The 25,336-nt window shown below is 37.3% G+C and overlaps 1 protein-coding gene across 2 annotated transcripts in view; it reads right to left on the bottom strand.

Annotated features, from left to right (window-relative positions):
- The window catches only part of LOC130081683 (kelch domain-containing protein 8B-like), a 159,685-nt gene that overhangs the window by 20,615 nt on the left and 113,734 nt on the right, over positions 1–25,336 (bottom strand). For both annotated transcript variants that reach the window (XM_056246395.1, XM_056246394.1), the window contains exons 3-4: positions 24,869–25,033; positions 13,194–13,418 (exon numbers count right to left, since the gene is read on the bottom strand). In XM_056246395.1, the coding sequence (XP_056102370.1) occupies positions 13,194–13,418; positions 24,869–25,033 (390 nt within the window). The remainder of the gene's footprint in view (positions 1–13,193; positions 13,419–24,868; positions 25,034–25,336) is intronic.

Below are 25,336 nucleotides of genomic sequence, written 5' to 3'. Positions count from 1 at the left end.
CGTACTGTAAGAAATTATAGTCTGCTCCGATCCAACTTCCACTCCAATATAGATGTATTGAAATGTTCCTTCACTTAAAAGAGCTTATTTATCATAGAATTAATTCCTTACAATCTTAAAAGTATCACAGAGTCACGTTTATTACCTATAGCGTGGGAATGACAGTGGGTATTCAAGAACCATCTTGATTAGGGAGCTTCAAAGAGATGTTATCACCTTAAACATTTGGCCGTTCTTATTTGAAAGAAGATCAAAGACATGGACACAGAGGTACCACTTTTAGTTCTCTTCAATTTACATTTAAGATAGAGTTTCAGCTCCACGCTGAGAGAGAAGACGAATTTGTTATTCTCAATTTACATTTAAGAGAGAGCTTCATTTACATGCTGAGGGGAAAGACAGATGTAAGACGGTGTAAAATGTTTACGCTGGGATGAGTTCGGGGTTCATTCTGACGCCAGTGAACCCAAGGTGCTTCGTGTCCCTTGCCACTGCTATGCTGTAATAAACTTCATTTTTGAGATCTTCGACATCTACATCATTTTTTCTTACAGTACATACATTTTCAATGGAGGGACAGAAAGCTCTTGGACTAAATCTAAAATATCTTAAACTGTGTTCCGAAGATGAACGGAGGTCTTACGAGCTTGGAACGACATGAGGGTGAGTCATTAATGACATAATTTTCATTTTTGGGTGAACTAACCCTTTAAGTCATTATTATTATTCATCTTCGGACACACCCCTAGTGCTGAACTGTTAAAAAAAAAAAAATACTGTACAGTTTATCAAAATACAGCAACATACAAATATATCAAATCAAGCACAATGGAATGAAAGTGGCATTTTGATCTCTACAATCGCAAATCCACGGCCAGATGAATCTCTGATAGTCTCCTGCACACTCTGGGGACTGTGGGATTGATTAGAGCAGATCGATGGGTTAATCCACGAGAACTGTGCACTATATCAGTCAGTGTGATGCTGCAGAGGAGCGCATGTGGAGTTTGTGTTATCAGAGCCGCAGGTTCAGACGGTCCTTGTGAGGCAGGAGAGGAGAGTTGAAAATAAGGAGAAATGACAGGAGTGTATTAGGAGGGAATGTGTAAGGTCAGCCTGAGAACAAGGGATAAAGCAAGAGAGGAGGAGTAAAAGATGTGACAGCAGGACATCAATGCCAAGGACTCGCACAGTGGAAAAACTGTTTCTATCATACCTTAAACAGGGAGGAAGTTTGTATTAAATCTTGCGTTGGTGGTGCAAACAAGCCATTTTTGCATGCTGTTACTGTGAATAAGGATGAGGGATCCAGTATTGTTGCTAACGCCACACTCATTCATGTACGAAAAGGCCCGAGAACACAAGCTGACAATAGCAGCAGTCACGCCTAATGAATGAACACACTGCCTGTACGGCACAGCACACAGAGGCTGAGGTAATGAGTCTGTGCACAGAATGAATGTGAGAGTTTGTGTGCTTTTATGTCTACAAAAACATCCACTTAAGATTTCATCGTGTGAAGCTAAACCAACCATACCAATCTCACTTTTATTAAAGGGATCATATTGCAGTTTCCCCCCTGAGGTCCGCTTATAAAAAAAAAAAAAAAAAAAAAAAAAAAATTCTAAGTTGCAATTTTTTTATTTATTATTTAGACTATATATTACACACGCAGGTGCTAGCTGGGCAAACTTGCCCTTTTTTCAAGTGATGTTTAAAATGTTATCATTTACTCACCCTCTAGTTTCTTTCTTATGTGGAACTCAAAAGAAGATTTTTTGAGAAATGTTTTGTTTTCTTTGTCCATTCAATCACTGGGCACCTAACCTGTTCTTTAAAATCTTTTATGTGCCTCAGAAAAAAGAAAAGACTGGAACAACATGAGGGTGATTAAATGATGACAGAATATACATTTTAGGGATAACTTCCTAAATATTCAGTAAAAGCCTCTTTGCAAAGCTTGTGTAATTCCATCCACTTATTTTCATGCACATTTTGGTATATCGCATAAAAAACACTGAAATGAGGCGCAACATTTTTTTATCTGATAAGAAATAGTGCATAAAACGAATATATCCTTTGATGTGCAGCAAAAAAACAACCTTGTGACTGCCTCAGTGGATGTAATTGGATAACTTGGATAACCAGCGGACCGCATCTCAAATGTTGGTTTGATCGTTCTGAAATGCCTGAGCCAAAGTCTGTCATCAGAATGATTGGGTATAATGACCTCCGAGAAGTGTCTCGCATGATTCCGTTTGCAGAACACCAGGCATCCGAACGCAAGATAAAATGGCAGCTTTTATTGCGTTTTGTCTGTGCACTCTGAGACGCAAGTCATTTGTGATGTAGGGGAAAAAAAGCCACAGTAGCTTCCCCGATTGCAGCGACTTCCATTGTTAATACAGATATTTTGCACTAATTTCCCAGGAAGTGACTATTTTGTTCCCTTGAACACATGGGATGGAAATGTTGCTTTATTCGCAAATGTTTTATGCGATATTCCAAGTTTGTGCATAAGTTAAACTCACAACTTTAGATGGAAACATAGCTAATGTAACAAGATTACAGAACAACCCAGGCCGACTTGTGCTGTACAAACTGTTAAGATCAGAGAAAAATTAAATAAGTTAAATTAAAAAAATTAATCAAATAAACTTCAGCTGCTCATTTCCATAACACTTTATTTTAATGTGATGTAGTTACATGTTACTACATGTAATTATGCATGATTTCATGTTATTACTTTAGTAAGAACAAGTAACTCTAAACCAAAGCCTAACAGTAACTATACAGTAAGTACATGTAGTTAATTAATATACTTATTTGAGTAAGTACAATGTAACTATGTCACCTTAAAATAAAATGTAACCCTAATCAGTAATATGTAAATGTGGCTGTTCATATGTTCATTTTTCTAAATTTCAGAACAAGTCATTTTTGCAGCCTGCATTCAAAGTACAATGAACTCTTATCTCAAAAGATTAAAGATAATTTGATTTCTCATGATAACTCCAACTCTTTCCTCACCATTGACGGAATTTTCCATAATTTATGAGGCAACAGTTGCATCTGAAAATGCATACTTCCCTACTATATAGTAGGGAAAAAAAGAGTATGTCACAAACGAAGTATGTCCGAATTCACAGTACTCATAAAAAAGTAAGCAAAAAGTCCCGGGATGACCTACTTCTTCCGGTGAGATTCTGAAGTGTGCATACAATGGCCACGGGAGAGTATTTGTGAATGGCAGTGAAGCAGCATAACTGACGCTGGTAGGTCACATGATAATGACAACATAGCGAATGTAGTGCGTCCAGATTACATTCATACTACACGCATTAATTCTATATAAACATACTTTTTTAGTGGTCGTTTAAAATGTTTTTGTTCAAAATGTTTAAGTGTTAAAGGGGTCATATAATGATACATGGACTTTTACAAGTTGATTGTACTGAAATGTGTGTTGGCAGTGCCTGTACACAACCATCATATAATGATAAAAATCCATCCAGTGTTTTTGTTTTAATCTCCTTATATGTTTTCCCCTGTCTCAAATCAAGCCGTTCGACCGTGTGACGTCACACGGTCGGAAGCCCCTCCCACGATTGTTGATTGACAGCAGCGTTTCAACACAGACCCGCCCTCGCTCGTGAGCGAGCTGTCAATCATAGTCCGCGCGGACCGGCGCGGTCATTGTTGATATGCTGGAGCACTGTCTATGAGCAGAATGGCGTCTAAGCGATTGTGGTGTTCTGTTCTTGGGTGTAATAACGAACACAGCAGTCATTTTAATGTTCCTAAATCCGAACCGCTGAAGACGCAGTGGCTGAGTTTTGTTTTCGAAGGGAATATTCCCCACGAGCAACGTCAATACTTTCATGTTTGCGTGAATCATTACTCACCAGACTGCTTTATAAACGAGGGTCAGTATAAAGCTGGTTTTGCTAAGAAGCTGCTCCTGAATAAAGGATCGGTACCAACTATTCGTGTTCCTGCTGAACCTCTAGAACAACTGAAGTGAGTGTAACGTTTTATTTAACTTTATATTAATATTTATATTAATCTTTGCAAATCGCTAGCTGCACGCTTCACAATGAATGCGTCTAAGGTTTACACTCAGGGTACATTACTGCATGTTTTCTATGTACGACGTTCTCAATATAATTCATAATCCCACGTTTATAATGAAAAACGCGTTATGGTTATTGTGTTATAAACGGTGTAGCACAGAACAGAGGGGCGGGGTGAGCAAAGTTTATTATCATTTAAAGTCATATGCACTGAAACGGCGTGCTGAAAACAGAGCTGTTTTTGACCAGGTAAAATAAGTGTTTTCTTACAATACTAATGAGAATTTTTAATTAAAGTATATTACAAACTTTTAATTTAGACCCTAAAGAATCATATTAGCTTGTACAAAAATGGCATTATATGACCCCTTTAATGAAAAAATAATGTATGAAGCTAGATTGAGGCTCTGTTCTTTAGATATATTGCATGTTCAGACATTCATAAAAGCTTTGTGAAAATGATAAAAAATGTTGGGGATGGCTGACAACTTTTTAAACTTTTTTATTACAGGATCATATTCAGTATATAAAAGAAAGGATGCGACTACAATGTCTAGTGATATAACAGAGTAATATTAGTAATCTTAACTCGGAGCCTTTTGTTCACGAGAGACATTATGTAACGTAATGTAATGTAATTACTCATGCTCAGTGTTTTTTGCTGGCAGTATGATTTACATGTTTCTCTTATGCTGCGTTTGGAGGGTGACTTCCGCCAGTCATTGTGCATCTGCTTTCATTTTTTTGTCTGCCTTCTTGAAGTTGATTGCAACTGAAATAATAATTTACCTTGTCATTTAAAAAACAATCTATTTCTGTGACAGCGCTGAGTGAATGTGTTCACAGAAGCACTGTAGTACTTTCAATTCAGATTGGATGCTTTTGATGCAGCACAAACTCTCATATGCAAAAAATGCATATTTATGTAAAACTGTAGCTAAGAGCTAAATGTGGTGCCACAATGTTGCTCATATACATAAAAATCTCTCTAATTAATGCAAGCTAAAAGTTCTTATACATCAATTGAATTTGTGCAACTACGAGTTATTCTTAGTCAAACTGGCAGACAGAAAAGCATGTTAATGCATATCTTAATATTCATGCTAACAAACTATGGTTGATCTGTCGCATGAAGCTAAGGAAGAATGGCCAAGAAAACAAAGTTTCAAACATAAGCAATGGAATACAGAAAGAAAAACGACATGAAAGTATTAAAGGTGACAGCACATGAGGAGGCAATGAGACAGCGAGTGACAGAAAACGAATATCAGAAAAGAAATGGGACAGGGTGAGAACGAGAGACAAACAGGCACAAAGAGCACTGTGGAAGGTGTTTGATTATGCTATGATTCTTCTAAAATGTCAAAGGCTCTTTGCATGCACGCTCTGACAGACAGAAAGACAAAGAGATAGAGAGAAATCTCAACTCATGAATACTGGCAGATGGACAAGAGGAAGCTGGCCAGAGGATAATCAGACCTTATGGGCAGCGATCCTCTGGTGAACACTTCACTTTTATCCACACACATTTTATTAATTGATTTGGCATGCTATAAATGTTTAAAAAATGTATGTGCAAAATGCATTACAATATTTCTCTAAGGGTCACTTGGATTTATTGTATGACAATACAAATTTAAAGGGATTGTTCTCGTTTACAAACCTTTACTTTGTTTCAAATCCATATGACTTGTGCACTACTTTAATAGTAAAGCACCATATATAAGAGCTTCAGTGAATAACAACTTAAATTTCAGCCTTTTTCCTCACACAAAGCTTCAGAAGATATGGAAAATAGTGCAAAAGTAACATTTTATAATACTTTTATGAGGTTTACATGGAAAAGAGTGAGCAATACTATCTTCAACATTTCTTTTTAGTGTTCCGCTGAAGACAACGTTTTCATACAGAATTTGTAATTTTGGGTGAACTATGCCTTTAAAGAACAGTTTGTTTGTTAATTAAAACCGGAGGGAAAACAGCGAGAAACTTCAAAGTTCAGCAGCTCTTCACAATTAGAATCGCTTTGATATTAAACTAAAAAGCCATTTGTAAAGGTAGTTCATAATACAGCCTGACAAATCCCAACAGATTAAACATGCAATAACTGTCATATTCTGCTTGAATTCGGATGGAATTCATTGAAAAAAATAGCTTTTGAGTGTTTGAAAAAGAAATGCCAGGAAAACCATCTGTGTACACTGTGAGCATAGCCTCAGTCTATAAACCCTCTAAGATGAAGATGAATAATATCCTGTCCTGTATTTCTGTGGTATTATGTAATATACTGGCTTGGAGCTAAAATGGGGCTTTTAGCTGAGCTTCAGCGCTGAGCTGTGGGGGTCGATCACTGCCCTCAAAGAGACTTGTGGGATGGAGGAGGCTTGAGGAAATTTGTAAGCCATATGGAAGAGGAAAAAAACCAACCAGGCAGACGTTTTCAGCAAATAACACTGAGACACGGTTCCTTTAGTGTCTGTCGATTACACTGATGAACTCTGAAACCAATGTCAACAAGTGGGATGAAAGAAAAATACACATAAGGGAGGAAAAACGTGTTAAGGAAAGACAAGTGACTAAAATAACCCAACAACACTCACAAAATGGATTGTATTCATTAAAATTGAGCTATAGGAACACAGTACTACAACATTTTGTTACAATCAATCAATGTAAACTCAAAGCCAGAGTATGAATTATTATTAAATTAAGTGCATATCATCGCTTTTGCTGGCCAATAAATATGATATGAAATATGAACTAATGTGCTAAACCACCAATCACGTACATACCAGCACTGTATATAAAAAAAATAAAATAAAACCTGGCACCCTTCCCACTTTGAGCACTGTCCATATTCACATGACACATTATTATATACATATCCTTTGGCATAAAAAAACCCCCAGCAGTAACAAATCTTTGTTAAAAAGCCAAGAACTGTAGAAATGTATTAAAAATGTGTTCGAGTAGATAGATTGATGAGAGGAGCGCAGGCAGTGCATAGAGTACATCAGAGTTCAAATCCCACTCAGTCCTTCTCATTTTCCCTGCATTTAGTAGGCATAACTAAATTCATTTGAACAAAAAGACTACTAGACCAAACCCATTCAAACTATTTATTTTCGCTGTGAAGGCTTAGTTATTTAATTGCATGGAAAAGCTTCCTAAATTGAATTATGTTAATGTTTAATTTTTGAATGTGATAAGGGGAAGAGATTAAGAATGCATGCTCGGGGAAGTTTAGGTTTAAAGGGAAGGAATTCAATGCTGAACAATATACTAAAGCGATTATAACGAACTAATACAAAAGAAAGGTTCTCCCTGCTGCAGAGGATAGCTGAGGAACAGGCAGACAGAGGACGCTCGCTCATACTAATGATTCCTCTCTAACAAGCCTCCGCTTGGTCTTTTATGTGGCGCTGCTCTGAGGATGCTTGAGGGAGAGATTCCTCTGTCAGACTCAGACCTGCACTGAAGTTCCACCATAGACAACCAAGAGAAATCATACTTTACCCAACTCTCATTACTGAACAGATCTGCTACGGGACAAAAATTGTCAGGCGAAATGTTTGTGATCAGAATCACGTCACCAGATCAAATGTTGAACTGTTGTTTCTCATTCTGCAGTGTAATAATCAGCGTTGTTATTATTAAAGGTGAACTAAGTAACTTTTTTACCTTAACCGAACAGCTTTGGAGTCATTGTAATGTTTATATTACTGATTTCGTGTTGAATGGTGGTCGTCTCGCACCCCCCTGGTGCCTGTGAGCCGCAAAACCACCCTTGCAACTTTGGGCCGACGGGGCGCCAGCCTCAGTGTTAGGAAGTATCGTGTGATATCAGGTCTTGCGAGGTAACGAATTGCTTTACGGCAAAAAACAGATCAAAATTCTGATAAAATGAGCATTAAACAGAAATAACCCGGCGCCGTATACATGTGGTGTTCGAGGCCCACATACAATACAGACTGCCGACAGTTAAACAGGGCGCGCGCAGCTCTTAAAGGGGCCACACCTTATTGTTAATTGAAATAAAGCTGAAACACTGTAAAAACAACTTAGAAAATGAATGTGGTTCAGAGAACATAATATTTTGAGTTTCTGCTGATTAAACCAATCTCCTCCTTTGAAGTAACTCAAATTTTTAATTTCAATGAACTCAATTTTAAGGCAATCAGGTTACTTTAAAGTCCCTGTAAAGTCAAAATTTTGTATGTGTTCTGAGTTTGTCACACCACAGAAAAATGTGTTATTAGCCACCCTGCCAAATTTGAATGATAAAAAAGCCAGCAAGTACATAAAATAAGCTATCAAAATCTTGAAAAAATGAGCAGTATTCTCTGCTCTCAAACGCTGGGGGCGTGTCCGCTGGCTGCGCTGAAACCACGCCCACTCGCGGGAAAGCTGCCGTCGCCACACTCAACTCTACAGCCGGAATAGATGCTCGCACGGTGGGCACGCACTGCCGATGATGGCACCAGTTGTCGGCGCGACGGGAGGATGAATGCCGAGGCGGAAGATAGTCGGTCCCATTCACCAGTAACAGCGGATTATCAGTGAATGTCTCAGTTGTCTCCGAACTATCCCGTGTAAAATGATCACTTACAGAGGCGGGTTTTGGCAGTGATCCTCAGCTCTCCATCAACCTTGGCTCTTCACAAAATTAATCCACTTCTTCTTGATGTAATCGTTTTTCGGAAATTTAAATAAGGACACCGATCTGTTTTGTATGTGATCCGGTGATCGCATCCAGGTAGTAGGCCTACGCATTTCCGTGACGAAGGCATAGCTAGCTAGCAATCTGTAGGCTGCTGTAGGCTAGTAACTAATAGTACTGACCGTAACTCACGATTGAGCGGCAAAACTGATGTGAATGTGCTCTATATTGTTAGGGGAGCGGACAGCCTCAGTGGCTCCAGTGCGTCATCAAGTAGGGGCGTGTCCAGGAGCTCAAGGGCTCCAGTGCGTCATCGAGCCCCGTTTTAGCCCCGCCCAAAAAATCCGGAAAAATAGCAATGGTGAAAAACTGTTTAACGGTCTAACTCCACAATTCAGTACTTCACAGTTCACAGTCTTTGTAATATGTTTTAGCAATACATTTCTAACATTTATAATGTGTTTAGAATTTTTTTTTTTTTATTGCCTTTACAGGGACTTTAAGTTAAACCAACAACATTTATTTTTTACATGGAATGACAAAAGCACATAACAAAATGACTAAAACTTAAATTAAAATGATAAACTGAACATAGAATAAATACTATAATGGTAAAGAAACAATCCTAAAATAGCACTAAGAATAACAGCGCCACAGAAACAATTGCGTCCCTTGATAGCGTTTACGATGCCAGCATTGTTTTGTCAATGCAAATCAGGTACTGTTTAACATGCTGAAAAATAGCATCCATTGTTCATCTGGATGTATGTCTGCTCCGTTTTCGGCATCATTTAAACATCTAATGAATCTGATTAGCTGCTGCCATGATCAATAGAAAACATTAATCAACAAGTCTTTATAAAATTCTGTTTGACATGTTTCCTGTGGACATTAATAGCTCCACAGAAATTGAACCAGGATTTCTGTAAATAAGGTTCAATCAATAATAAGCCTACTTTACATAAAACATAGGCATGTTTGTACTGAAAATAAATGTAATCACTTCATTTATATACTTCCAAGGTAACACCACAGACTACTTTAGTGAATTTGGCCCCAGCGAGCTCCAATGACTAACAATCCTTATTTCACAGCTCTCTGTAATACTTAATTCTGATTATGGCATCCTGCAATCAAATATTTTTTTTAGAAAATTACCACTAAACTGTACAATTGACTGCAGTTCAAGGAAACGGATTAGCTGTGCTAGTATCAAGTCTCTCGTATCAGCCTCTTTCTTCTCATGTTATTTTGTGATAAGTTGACTGCATTTTATCCAATACAAATAAAACTTCTAGATTACAGTGACATCAAGGCTGCAATATACAACACAAAACACAATTGGCATTGTAATGCAGGGCGACTCATAAATACACATAAGCACACACATGTGGTCCTATGTGTGCTGAATGGGGCGATTAGAGAGCAGTGATGTGTAATTGAGGATATGGCCTGTAAACGTGGGTTGGTAATTACACTGGGCAGCTTTTCTCTACGGCCTCTACAGTAATAGGTAAAGTGATAATGGAATTAGTGATTGCCACTTATACAAGAAGGACTCGCGCTAGCCTCCATTAACCGTACACACTCATCTATAGACCTGAGCGCACACACACACAGTCTTTCTTTCACACACTTACAGCACATAGAATCAGAGCACGCAACAGCAGCATTTAAATGCAAATGCCTCTGATTAAAAGGTAAAATTGAGCAGGTTACAACCAGTCCCATTCGTGTCACCCTGCACATCTTATCTCACGCTTGCCGTCACCAAATAAACAACAATTTATTTTTAGTTGACACTTCCATCTCTTTTTTTTTTTTTTATCTAAAAAGCACGTAGGATCCAAACAGGTGGTTTGGTGTTTAAACATCCAAGAACCTTTTTACTTTCATATTGATTTTTGTCCCTTCTGTCCTTCTCTATTTGTCCCTTTGGCTGAGTGTAATAGATAGAGACATTCGTGTAGCAGAGGTTTAATATATAGGCAGGCAGGAATATAATTTAAGAGGTCGGTGAGAATGACCCTTATATCAAGAGGACAGATCAGACTTCATTCTGTGTTGGAGCACGTCCAAGAGTCTGAAAAACACGTACACACATATACAAACTGGCAAACGCAAAGGGAATAAGAAGGAAAAGCGACAGAAGATGAAAGAGACAATAACACGTATCTTTGTGATAAGGGCCAGTGGCGCGTTGGGGTTTGACTATTTATTTGAAGATGAGAGAACACTTTTTTTTTTTTTTTTTGCAATTAAAAGCCCCTTGAATGGTTCTTCTGGGATGGGGAAAAATTGTTCAAACAAAAAAGAGAATTATAGTTTAATTAAAAGCCAACTAGGCTGGAGAACACTGGGAGAAAACCAACACAAAGGAACATATACAGTGGGGACCACAATTTTGAGAGCACTAGTGAAAATACGTATTTTTTGCATGTTTTAAAATGTAATAAAAATGTATTTATTGTTATTTAATTTTTAAATTATGAAATGATCTTTTTAAAATAAAAAAGTAAAGAATTGACAAATAAATAAAATAGTTTTTATTTTAAAATATTTTAATAATTAAAAAGTATATTATGAGAATAACAATTTTAGTGAAATTGTTTAAAATCCTAAATCATATTTTGAAGCCCATATTTTTTATGTGGTCTCAGACTTCTGTATATTAGATCAATGTGAATATTAAATCTGTGTGAGTTGAACACATATGATGTTTTTCCTCAGTTTTATATCAGATCCTTCATGCAAATTACTGTCTTGAAGATCAACTTACATTTTATATCCACTGCAGGATGTTATTTAAAGGGTTAGTTCACCCAAAAATGAAAATTCTGTCAGTAATTACTCACCCTCATGTTGTTCCAACCCCATAAGACTTTCGTTCATCTTCGGAACACAAATTAAGATATTTTTGATGAAATCGGAGAGCTGTCTCACTCCTCCATATGCTGCTAGGCAATTTCATTGTTGCGCATGCGTCGTGGCGCTCTCGTGAACTCACGTCAGAGGCCCACACAGAAGAAAATGAATAGTTGAAATAAAGTCGTTATTTTTATTTTTTTTCGCACAAAATATTCTCGTCGCTTGATAAACTTGGTTGAGCCACTGTAGTCACTTGGACTATTTTAACAATGTTTTTACTAACTTTTCTGGACCGGCAAAAATGAAATTACCAAGCAGCCTATGAAGGAGTGAGCCAGCTCTCAGATTTCATCAAAAATATGAAAGATGAACGAAAGTCTTACGGGGTTGGAACAACATGAGGGTGAGTAATTACTGACATAATTTTCATTTTTGGGTGAACTAACCCTTTAATGCAGGGCAACAGTACATTTAAATGGCTCATTAACTCTCTTAAAACAGTGTATTGGCCAGTCAGCGTAATCTTAAGCTGATATTGCTGGATTCTGTGCATAATGACTGAATAATACTTCCTGTGCTAAGAGGAAGGTGAATAAATATTCAGCGTGTCCCTGTTGATTTCCCCAAAACAAGAAATGGATTGAAAAAATGCATTTTATAAGACCAGGGGAAAGACTACTCAGTTTTCACAATGACCTTATAGGAGGTATTCGCCAAGAAAGCAAGTTGTTATACCAGTGAACCCTGATGTGCAGAGAGAGCGAGCGAGAGAGAGAGAGAAAGAAACAAATAAATTTCCACCCCTCCGGTGCTGTATGTACAGTGAACACAACAACACATCAATCTTTCTCCTTCCCGTCACATAGTGAGGCTGAAGAGATTGAAGCCCAACTGTCAGAGGTTTCAACCACAGCAACAGAGCAAAAAAAAAAGAGAGGAAAACCATGCAAAAGACACCAAAATGTTGTCAAGACTGTTTTAAGTATCCCTTCCATGTTTCATGATTTCATAAAAATTGTAATATTGATTGTCAAGCAAGATGCTGTGGAATAAAAAGCCGTATTTATATTAATAGATTTCACTTGCCACAATAATGTGATGTCTTTAAACTTTCTATTCATCAAAGGATGCTAAAAAAATGTATCATGGTTTCCACAAAAATATTAAGCAGCACTGTTTTAAACAATTATAGTAATAAGAAATGTTTCTTGATCATGAAATCATCATATTAGAATGATTTCTGAAGGATCATGTGACACTGAAAACTGGAGTAATGATGCTGAAAATTCAGCTTTGATGTCACAGGAATAAATGACATTTTTAAATATATAACAATTGAAAACAGGTACTTAAAATTGCAATAATATTACTGTTTTTACTTTATTTTTGATCAAACAAATGCCGCCTTGGTAAGAATAAGAGAAAAAAAATCGATGGCCCTTAGCAAAGCTTGGCTTCAAAAAACCATCTTTTTACAGTACAACTATTAGTTATATTTATTACTCCAACTGTTTAAAATGTCTTGACATACTGTACTAATGAGCTGACATACTAATATTCATGTTTAAGACTCAGGAAAAGAGATTACTCACCTTGTTCACAATCAAATTCCTCTACAGTGGAGACGAAGTGAGGTCTGGAGTAAAAGTTGTGGGGTCCTGGCTGCTGGAGGCCGCCCAGGCTGAAAAACGCCCTGTCGCTGGCAGCGCATGAGGAGAACGCTCTGCGGCTGGGGATGCACGGGTACCGCGTCCAGCTCTTCGTCTCAAGGTCGAAGGCCTCGAATGCGGTCACTGGCAGCTTGCCTTGACGCCCACCTGTCGAAGGGGAAAGTAAGAAGAGGGTTGGAGGATTAAGAGTGAGTATATATGTGTGTGTGTGTGTGTGGTGGCGGGTGGAGGGGTGGTATCTCTCTGATAGGACTTGTGTCACGTCTGTCCCTGCTGGGAGCCAGTGTGTGTGCGATTACCACATATCACGACTCACTGACAACGCTTTGGTCTCCTCAGACGAGCTGACAGCCTATATTATTGGGTCTCTGACACACACACACACACACACACACACACACACACACACACACACACACACACACACACACACACACACACACACCATATCTGGTTCACTACCTTTATGGGGACTCTCCATAGACGTAATGGTTTTTATACTGTACAAACTGTATATTCCCCTTACAATAACCCTACCCATCACAGAAAGCTTGTTTCCTTATGGGGACTCCCCACGGTGATACAAGTACCCACGAGTCTGTGTGCATTCAGGCTGTAGCCCCCACTGGGATAGAAAAACATGAACAAACATGAACAAACACACACACACACGCATCTAACAGCACACCTACAGCCAGTAGTGGACATTAACAAAGTATTTTTTACTTTTTTTCCAAGTATCTGTTATTTTCTTTATTTTGGTAAACTTTTATTTCACTACATTTCAATCCATAATATCAAACTTTTTACTCAATTACATTACATAAAAACATGTCATTCCTTGTTATTTTGAACTGAAGAAATCATCACCGGCTCAGAGATGCGACAGCTGTGTCCATTTCGTGAACGAGCTGATTCTTTTCAATTAACCTGTTCAATCGGTTCTCAAATCGCACTGAGCGATTCATTTGTGAATTAAACCGATGTGATTGCATCTTTTCTCGCGTCAACAACTCACTGATTCAAATGATCCGTCAGAGCGAGTCTCCAGTTATCAATTCACTGAATTCACAAGTCAGACTCAAAATGAGCAAAGAATGGGAGATCCTTGGAGCTTGAGTGCGCGAATGACTAATGGCACGAAAAGTAAGTTAATGACGAATTTTAGGATTTATTATTGTAAATGAAATTTAGGTCACGACTGTCAGTTGTCCCCTGCTTACAAAGAAGACGAAGGTGCATGACGCTTCTGACTACAACACAAATGATCATCCTAAGGAGTCAGTAACATATACACATGCAAGTAATGAAGAAATAGAAAGCCACATTCCGTAGGACACATTACTATTGTCAACTAATGGTTTTGTTTTGTTACATTAATGCATTTGGCAGACACAAACCAAAACAAACCCCATGATCTTATCATTGCTAGAATTAGACAAAAAAAGCTCAACTAGAGTGCTCAACCACAAGAAAACAATCACAGAAGGGAAAAATAGAAAATAGAACAATTATTTATTGCACTTTCACCAAAAGTGATGTTTCAAACCATATTCCAATTTCATCCCTAAAGATATCAAATGCTCTTATTTCTCTTGAGGTCATGTGAACGTGGTGTTTTTTATAATGTTTTGTATGTGGAATATGTTTGAGGAGCTTGTTCTTATTGGGATTTTTAAACTGCAGAAAAATGATAAAACAATTAGCTCTTCTCAGTGATAACACAATGAATCTGTAAGTTCGACCTCTGAGAATGTAGCTACAGTAGCAGACATTAGTCACAGCTGACAGCATAGTTAATGTGATGAAAATAAAAATGAGGCTGTGATGGATGGAAGTTCATGTCATACTGTTACTGGGTACAAATCATTCAGCCGACAAGCACTGAAAATATGGTCACGGTGGACAAAACAATCTGGAACTTCTCAATAAATACAGCATTACATAGGATTTTAAAATACGCCATACTAGATGAACTGTCCTTTCTATTTCATCTGATATTAATTTTTCATTTGCCATCTGAGTCAAATAAAATATGGCAGGGTCTGAGGGTCTGGCAAAACTGAGGTCTAAAGCCAGTGGTTCTCAACTGGTTGGACCCTAATATAAAGAGATCTGCCATATAATATATAATAGTGCATTTAAAGGGATAATTCATCCAAAAATTAAAATGATGTCTTCGTTTACTCAGCCTCATGTCGTTTCAAACTTGTATGACTTGCTTTCTTCTATGGAACAAGAAAGAAGATATTTTGAAAATTGTTGAATAACCAGACAGTTTTGGCTACCATTGACGTCCATTGTATGGACAACAAAAACCCCACTGAGACATTTATCTAAATATGTTATTTTATGTTCCACAGAAAAAAAGCAAGTCATTCAGGTTTGGATGATGAGAAAACAATGACAGATCTTTCGCTTTTGGGAGAATTTAAACTAAAAATGATGCAAAATAAACAGGGGATAGGACTTGTCTCTCATGTTTTTGTTGTTGACGTTAAAGGTCAAGAAAGGTCTTCTGTCACTAGGTAAAAGCAGCCAAATTAGACAGATGCCAACATGGACATGTGGTGGGACATATCCTCATCTTTAAAAACCGTGAACAAAACTACACAAGGTGAAAAAAAAAAAAAGAAAAGAAAAATAAATCAACCACAACCACACTGCATTAAAAACATTACTGGTTGAGAACATGAAACCATAAAAATTCAAGAGACCACATTTGTCAACACTGTCAAACACTAACAAATTTAAATGTTGATTTCAGTGATTTTAAAAAGATTTCTGTTACTTTTCTACAATAAACAGTTTGGGTTCTACTTGAAGTCCAATGTTTAATCTGGGCCCTGAAACAAAATCAGTTGCGTCTGATCTATACAACAAATAGTACAGTGCAACATACATAAACCTCTCTGAAGAACAATGTAAAGTGTAAAACTCTAGGGTGTGATTGTTTATGTATGTGAGAGCTCAGAAGGAATCAAAAACTGTCACGTTTCAAGGTATGCCTTTGTTCCCCCTTCTTATTCTTCCCTTCTCGCACGTTCTCTTTCCTTGTCTATGCATTCACAATGTGACTGATCTCCTCCCAGCTTTGGCATTACTGAGAGCCCTCTGGGACACAACAGAGAGCCAGGGAAAAACACACACAAGAGAAAACAAAGGGAGGAGAGAAAGAACCTGTCTGACAAACAATGTGGAAGAGAGAAGAGATGGAGAAAGGAGGCCAGAAAATGGAAATGCAGTCAAGGCAGCGTGAGAGAGTAACAGATAGAGGAAAAAGATTTAAGGACAGGGAAGTGTGTCTCTATAAGCAGCGAGGTTATAGCAGTCCATTTAAGAGGACTTGTTCTCTTGACCTTCCTGGACACCACTAATTAACTTCTTTCAACTATGTCAGTCTTCCGCGTTCAATCATTAAAGCCTCCGTGGTCGAAATTATGAGAAATTAGCTGAGAAGAGGGCAAACACACAAGCAGATTCAACAGAGACGTGTATGGGTGAGATATTGAGCTGAGTGGCTGCTATTGGCCCAAACCATAGGCAGAGTTTGTGGGGGGACCAGAGCCAATCAGCCAAAAATATTCTGTGAATAGCTGTGAATAAAAAAATATAATATAAAATGAGAAAATTCATATTTTCTCATTTTATTTGTCTTATCTTATTTTAGTCTAGACTGAGTATAGCTGTTTGTTGTTTTAAAAGTAATTTTTTTTAGGCTGATCAAATTTTTAGGCTGCTCTGCCTCAGCGGTCTAACAGCGCTCGGCAATGTCAAAATGAAATTAAATGATGCTTGAAATTAGGCATTTATATAGCGCTTTACTGTACGTGATTGAGATGGCCAACCGAATCAAATGCGGTGGGTCTTACAGCCTTACTGTTACTGTTATAACGCGACGAGAGTTCGTGAAAGATGCAAGTAGATTCAAGTATTAGACAACCGTTTCACGGTAGAAATGTTCAGCGACCGACAGTTATAGACTATCTAGGGATGCAAACTACTCAACTTTTTATGATATTTCGCCATTTTGAATTGAAAACATGCGATCATGATTCATGTAATTCATAAATAAATTTCTTATTATTATCAATGTTGAAAACAGTTATTTTATTTATTTGAAAACAATTATTTTATTTAAATAGTTCAATTCATTTATTAACAATTTTTTTTACTTTTCTCAGGATTCTTTGATGAATAGAAATTTACAAAAAAACAGCAATTATTAGAAAAATAAATATTTTGTAACATTCTGAGTCTTTACTGTCACTTTTGATCAATTTAATGTGTCCCTGTTGAATAAAACTTCTTAAAAAAAAAAAAAAATCTTACTGAACCCAAACTTTTGAATGGTACTGCTTATCTGTCTAAATAATAAAAGACCTGTTGGGAAACATTATCTTTGCAATTACATTTTGTATAAGCATAGAAAATTCACATTTCACCTTTTATCATGTTTATAACTTTCTGAAAGAGCAGGAAGAGCTAAACTGTCATGTTTGATGATTTCCATCCCAGATTAGGTCCATAGAGAATCTGTACATCAAGAAGATCATATGATTATGCTACAGCTAAAAATAAGAGTAGTGTTTTCAGCTCCATTCACTTTGACACATATTTTATCATGCTTATATATTTATTGTGTGAAATTTCTTTCAAAATCAGCACAGAAACCGTGAGAAAAGCCCATAGAATTGTGCTATTCAGCAAATCGAATGCCATGTGCTGAGCCTTTAGGTCACAGTCTTCTAGCGAAAGGTTCCTTTCATTCAGCTTAATGAAAACAACACCAGTGGAATACAGCTTTATGCAGCTTTAAGTTACAAATGGGGTCACGTCGCTCTCCTGCCTGCACCAGAGGTAACGATATTAGCACGCACAGTAGGGATTTTATTTTGGGGAGATAGCGTGGTGCATCTGGGTGACGTGTGATCGAGTGTCTGCGCTCAGTGATAGACCTCGCGGGGCGCATCTAAAAGTAAATCAAAAGTAAATGAGCATTCTGTGATACAGGCTCATTCCTCATTCTTGGCCTTAATGTGATTCTGCAGCGGCTCTATTTGTGGTCCAGCAATCCGACAAATAACAGAATTAAGTTTCTTAACTTTACTGCTGTCACCAAGAGGAAGATCTTCAATGCAAAACTTTTGCTAAGTGTCAAACTGTATCCAAAGCATTAGAAGCAATACAAAGGCGAGTTGCCCTTTGAGCGAAAGCGAAAGTGGGAGAGAGAAAGAAAGAAAGTTAAAGACTGCAAGGAGGGATATAAGCAAAAGCAAAGGTTGCATGCAAAGAGACTCTGAATGAATTATTCCCTGTGATGTCAAATCAATAAGTTTAAGCCTAAACCATCAAGACAAAACTGTGTCACAGTGAGAAGAATCATGAGTCCAGAGGGAAAATATCCTTATTTCTCCACATTTCACTTACTTCACACATTTCATTATAGGTACAATTTTGGAGGGGTTGTAAAGGAGTTGCATTCATCCCACTCAAATGAAATGAATCTTTGCAGAAAGAAGAAATAAAATGAGTTAGATTTTATTTTATGTAAACATAAATAGTTTAAGCGAGCAAACTCTTCACTTAAGAAAAATTACTATAGTTTTTACTCTATTGGTAATAAAAGTCCCCAAAACCATTAAAGCAAGATGAAGTTATTTCTAAATCCATTTATTTATCTATCCCAGAGGCAAATGGGTGGTGATCTTTAGGAGGAGACGCACATGAACATATTCTCCTTCATCTACATTCAAGCAATCTCTACAGAATTCATCACATTAATATTCAGTTAGTGAGCTGTAAAAAGAAACAGTTGTACTTGCAGTGAGAGAATGACAGCCCAGGTGTGTGTGTGTGTGTGTGTGTGTGTGTGTGTGTGTGTGTGTGTGTGTGTGTATGTGTATGTAGGGAGGCAGAGTTTCATTTACTTCTCAAAGAGTGAAAGGGCAATTGATCCTTGTTCAAGTTCAATTTCAAATATCAAGGTTAAGGTCAAGGTAGCATTTATTGTCTCCCTTAAGAGAAATTTGTTTTAGATTAGGGAAACTGCTGCAACATCAACACAACACATGTAACATACAACATTAACGGACATTCCAAATCCTAAAATCCTGCATCATAAAAACAGTACATGTATCATAACACAGCCCTCAGTTCCTGCCTCTTGTACCAGCTATTGCCGTTATTTAACTTCCTGCTGCAGTTGCTCATAAATTAATTTAATAGACAGTGGTACAAATGAGTATTTGTATCAGTTATACTTGCATAATGTCACCCTGTATCTCCGACCAGAGTTCATCAGCGCATACTCAGGATACAACACATGCGAAGGGTCTATAAAATCTTGTTGGCCTGCTGGATGGTGCAAAACTCAAAAATATCCTGTAAAGAGCTAATTGTCTGTGTCCCCATGATTTTTTCTGCCACTCTCACCAAGTTATTTATTTGAGCTCTCAGTTTTACTGTTAAACTTCCGAACCAAACAATAATTCCATATCTTAAAACAGACTCTCGTTGCTTTATAAAAAATTACCATGATATTACTGCTCACTCCAAATAATGGTAATCTCCGTAGAAATTGTAAGCGCTAATGGACCCTTGTGGACACCCATGACACATGTGTGTGCCATTTAAGCTCACTGTCAACATGGACCCAAATACATATTTGTATAGCACATTTAAAAACAACCACAGTTGACCAAAGTGCTTAATGTCAGGATACACAATTTTTTTTTTTTTTTTTTTAATACAGTAGAGAATGTCACAGTAGCAAAACTCAACTCAAAATGAAAGCTAAGGAATGCAGGTGGGTCTTAAGCAACGACTTAAAAATGTCAGCAGTCCGAACTGTTCTTATATGAACCGGTAGACTATTCCAGAGATTAGGACCAGCCACTGACTGAGAAGGCTCGGTCACCTTGCACACAGGCTTGTGTCTGACCTGAACAGAATGTCCCACAGTGCAGAGGTCAGAAAGAGGACAACAAGACCCCATACTGACCACTTTGCATGCTCATTAAACCCATGGGCACAAACACTGATCAACTATCAAACTTACACATACATAGTCTAACCACTCCACATGCTACACTACATTACATTGCAGTAAAGGTATACATTTATTTTCAGTTTTTCATGACACACACACACCTAAATGGTAAATGGCTATTTTAAACTATTAACACTAATCTAAAAAAAACAACAACAACTTTGACATAATACATTATTTAAAATATTTTTATTGTGTCCGGATCTACTGATTATATAAACAAATTATTTTTTACTCCAAATTGTGTGGGTGTGAATAAGTCTCTTAAAACATCCAACAATTTTACCTTTTTATGACAAGGCAAGGTTAGTTCAGGTTGTAAAATGCTATTTGGTGCAACATCCCAAAAACATAATAATATTTATAATATAAATAATTCATGTTTTTCCAATAAGACCACCAAAAAAAAGGATTTTTTTCTTTTCATTCTCATGGTTATTCCTATTTTTCATTGACCCATTTTATGAATAAATTGTATCTTTAAAGGCACACTGTGGAATTTTTGGCCACTAGGGTGCGCTCGACCTGTAATTTTCACGTCTAGTGCCCCTAGAGGCCACAAGCGCCGCAGCATTGTCGCAAAAGTCAACAAACAGTCAACCTCCCGTGTCTTTATGTGTGTGCAGACGGCATTTGATTTGTATGTTGGAGAAAGTTAATCGATTCACTACTGACCAAAATAATAATATAAATATAAGATTAATAATATAAATCCTATAAAGAAAACAAATTGAATAAAAGTAGCATACGCAGATCAGGTAAGTCGCATTGACAAGGGTTGCCCAATCCTGCTCCTGCCGATCGTCTGTCCTGCACAGTTCATCTCCAACCCTAATCAAACACACCTGAAGCAAACAATTAACGTCTTCAGGATCTCTTTGCAATGGGTTGGAGATGAAATCGAGTAGTCGGGAAATCGTGTAACAAAACTGATATAACTCACTACATATTTCCGTTATTTGTAGTCTTCAGTTTGTTTTTCCTTTTACACAAATACAAACATATATGAGCTGAAAGGAAAAAAAAACATTTACATTTACATTTGTACACGGCAGTATGTGACATATCAGTTTTGTTACACGAATTCGCAGTAAATATTACATTATATATAGGCTACACTTTTATGCCGATGTTTATTTTAAACTCTCCCTTTTTCTTTTTTTGGTCTCCTCTGACAAAATCTTTGCTTTCTTCGCTTTCTTCCGAGTAGCTGTTGATTCAGCCATGACGACAACATACAGACGCCGGCAATCAAACGCGAGTTGAGCTCTCACGTTAGAATTTGAGGAAGTTGGGGTGGTGGGGGAAGTGACGTATGCCGTAAAGCGGTCGAATTTTGTAGTTCTTTTTGTGCTCGGGTTCCTACCCGAAACCCGAAGTTACATAGTGCGAGTAAAAGCGATACAGATACCTTCAGGCTTCGGCAGACGTGTCATTCAACCTATTGTAAGTCGATGTACCATCTCAATGGGTTTTGGTAATATATTATAAAGGTTGAAAAGTTCCACAGTGTGCCTTTAAGAACATCCCCGAATAGCTCATATTCAGCTAACGTCTGTGGACAATATTTTGTCCGTACATTTTTTTATATAATTTTTGTTCACTTGTATACAGGGCCCAAAACAAACTTTTTGCCACACCTTCCAATGGACAGTGACATAAGAAAATTTACCGGGCATAAATATTTTTTTTTTATCAGCCATGAAACATAGAATAATCCTTATTAAAGTTAAAAATTGTATTCAGTCAAGAGCAATGAGAGATTGTTCTTGTTGCTTGATTAACATTAAAAACACAGACAGCAGCAGGAATATTAGGCTACTGTCACTTTAAGAGTTCATAAATGACTGTGTTTACGAGGAGGATACTTGCCAAGACAGGCCTTTCGACATAATTTTGTTTGAATATGTCTGTTCAAACGCAAGAAGACGTGAAAGAGAGCTCAATTCAGTATTCATGATTTCCCAGGGAACTACACTGCGACCAAAATAGTCGCATATGCGACCTTTTGAAATGCCATTACGACCCTAATTTTTAATGGGTCGCAAATGTATCACTGACTATTTTTGTACCTACCTTATGTTTTAGGCAATATGCCAAGATTTACTATGAGCATTTATTAAAACAGAAATGTGTAGCCTATTTTAATTATACGTTTTTATAACGTGCTCTGAGCATTCAACACATGGCGCAATCGAACTCTGTGTGTGTGTGTGTGAGAGAGAGACGCGGGCGCGATCGAACAGTGGAAACATAAAAACATACTCCGTAATTTTGTTCATACAGGACATTATTCAAACTGCAAAGTGTTTACTTATATTTGTGTACACTCGCAATAAAACACAACATTGTGCTTTTGTCACACTCTAAACTCTTGTCAAACTGTAACCTACAACTGTAACCCAACCACACACACACACACACCGTTTTAAAAGCAAAACATATTTATCCAACCCCATTTAAAAACAGTCTGTGTGTTCCATCTTTTGGAGATTCATCATATCGCATTGGTTTTCATTTCTTGTCCTCGGAGTCGGAGCACTAATCTGTTTATTTTTCAGTTACACATTCTACATTGATTAAAAAAGAAAATCAAATGTGGTTTTAAATGGTAATTATTTTATACGGAAATCATTTATTTATAATTCAGATGAGAATAAAGTTAGGGTTAATTAAAATTAAGGAAAACAATATATATTGATCTGAAATATAGCAAATTAATTTTAAATTCATTCAGGTACAATTACCAAACATATATCAAGGTCATTTTGTCTTTTTATTAATTTAATTAATAAACTAATTATATAAAACTATTGTCAGTGCACTACAAATAAACTGGTTCTATGCCTTTATTAATAAAACTTATACAACTTAAAAATACAAGGCTTAAGACATTTATAAAAATGCCTTCTGCATTTTTGTTTTGCTTTTCACTCCATTGTACCGAAATCGTACCGAACCGTGATGTCTGAACCAAGGTATGAACCCAACCGTGACTTCTGTGTACTGTTCCACCCCTAATGCAGTACAGTTTCATTATAGTAACTGAAAGCCAGTAACTGAAAAAGTTAGTAGCGCAAGTGCCACCAGTGGAAAAGGTTAGTGTAGTTCCCCTGTTTCCCTGTTACAGGGATGTTTGTGCACAGAAAACTTTCCACAGCACGAGTAACAATTAAATTCCCTTTTACTTTGTCTTTGCGCTTGAATATTTAAATTGGCAGGGATTACATTTTCGTGATTATGCAGCACTGGCCCATCAACCATCCCGAGCATCGTTCACGTTTGTGTTTTCACAACTTTGAATTGTTAGAACACATAAAAATGTTACCGGCTAACTGGTGATTCATATACTCACCAACACTGATTTTTACACGTATTTCCTGCTTGGCGAGTGTTAACTTTAGGCCCTGCGTATATATAACATATACATGAGCAAACATGCATCCTCTTACACACAAACACTAACATGCAGAGCAGCAAATAGCCACTTAGGGTCTGTGTCTCTTTCACTCAGCCCAAAACAGGCCTCTGGTGGCGGTAACTTACAGCCTAAGGCTGTGGTTCTTTTAAAAGACAGGCTGATTTTATCATGGGAACCAGCAGTGAAGCTTTCCATTTAATGCTCCTTTGTGATTTCCAACACCAATGTAAGAAGTGGACAGTTCTGCTGTAAAGCGACAGATCCCTGCAGCATTTTGAAGTGCAGATTTCACTTCCCCTACTGAGAAATGACTCCACTCCACAGTTCTTATCAGCCCTGGCACGGCATGAACAATTACCAGGTGTTTTTACCACATCTGCTGCTCCTAGAGAATATTGTGACACAGTCTGACACGGAAAATAAGATGTATATTCATTATTGGCTAGCCTACACCGTCTGTTAATAGAGAAATGTATGTTGTATGTACACTTCCGTTACGAACTTTGGGGTCAGTAACTTTTACTCAACAAGGATGCATTAAATTTATCAAAATTGACAGTAAAAACATTTATAATGTTACAAAAGATTTCTATTTCAAATAAATACTGTCTTTTTGAACTTCATCAAAACATCCTGAAAGAAAATGTATCATGGTTTCCACAAACATATTAAGCAGCACAACTATTTTTAACATTGAGAACAATAAGAACTGTTTCTTGAGCAGCAAATCAGCATATTAGAATGATTTCTGAAGGATCATGTGACAGTGTAATGACAAGTAATTATGCTGAAAATTCAGCTTTGACATCACAGGAATTAATTACATTTTAACTGTATTAATATAGAAAACTATTTTTTTTTCATGTTGATCAAAATGTTAAAGTTCAGCAGTAGTCAAAATTAGCTGAATTTGAGCATTTAAAAAAAAACAATATGGTAGCTTTGGATTTGAGCTGCGGCTCCCCTTTCACACTAAACAAATGTTTTACCATTAGACACTGCTGTATGTTTGCCTGCCCTTTTTTATTATCTGGTCATGTCTTATTACTCCTAGGGAACCAAGAGTGTGTTTCTGACAAACAACAGAATTATTCAGTTTTATGAGACAATTTTGTGAAGCCTTACCCAGAACATAGATCTTGTTACCGCGCACGAAGGAGAAGGCTCCGTAGCGGGGTGTGGGCATGGAGGTGAGGGGCAGCCATTGGTCTTTTGTCGGCTCATACAGCCTCACTGAGGCCTGAGGGGTCGTGTCGGCTCCCATCCCGCCCAATGCATACACCTTACCATCTGAGAGGGACAGAGAGAAAGAGACTGAAATTAGTTTGAACTCTGTTTCCAAGTCTCCCACATCTCTCTTATTAAACAAATTAATAACAAACAAATCAGGAAATGACAGAGCAGTGGAAAATATTCCGTGCTGGAGTGCAGAATCTCTGTAGACATGCTCTTTTTTTTTCCCCTCAGCTCCAGCTATTTTAAGGTTTACTTAAATTCCAACCCTAAACCTCAGTCCACATTTGTTCTCTTTCCCTTAGGGGATAGAACATTAAAAATTAATGTGTTCACATACAGTAACTGAACCAAAATTTT

Source organism: Rhinichthys klamathensis, unplaced genomic scaffold, assembly GCF_029890125.1.
Source record: "Rhinichthys klamathensis goyatoka isolate OS25496 unplaced genomic scaffold, OSU_Roscu_1.1 h1tg000037l_1, whole genome shotgun sequence".
Lineage (NCBI taxonomy): Eukaryota > Metazoa > Chordata > Actinopteri > Cypriniformes > Leuciscidae > Rhinichthys > Rhinichthys klamathensis.
Note: the sequence above shows the minus strand (reverse complement) of the source record. Positions and strands in the feature narration are given on the sequence as shown.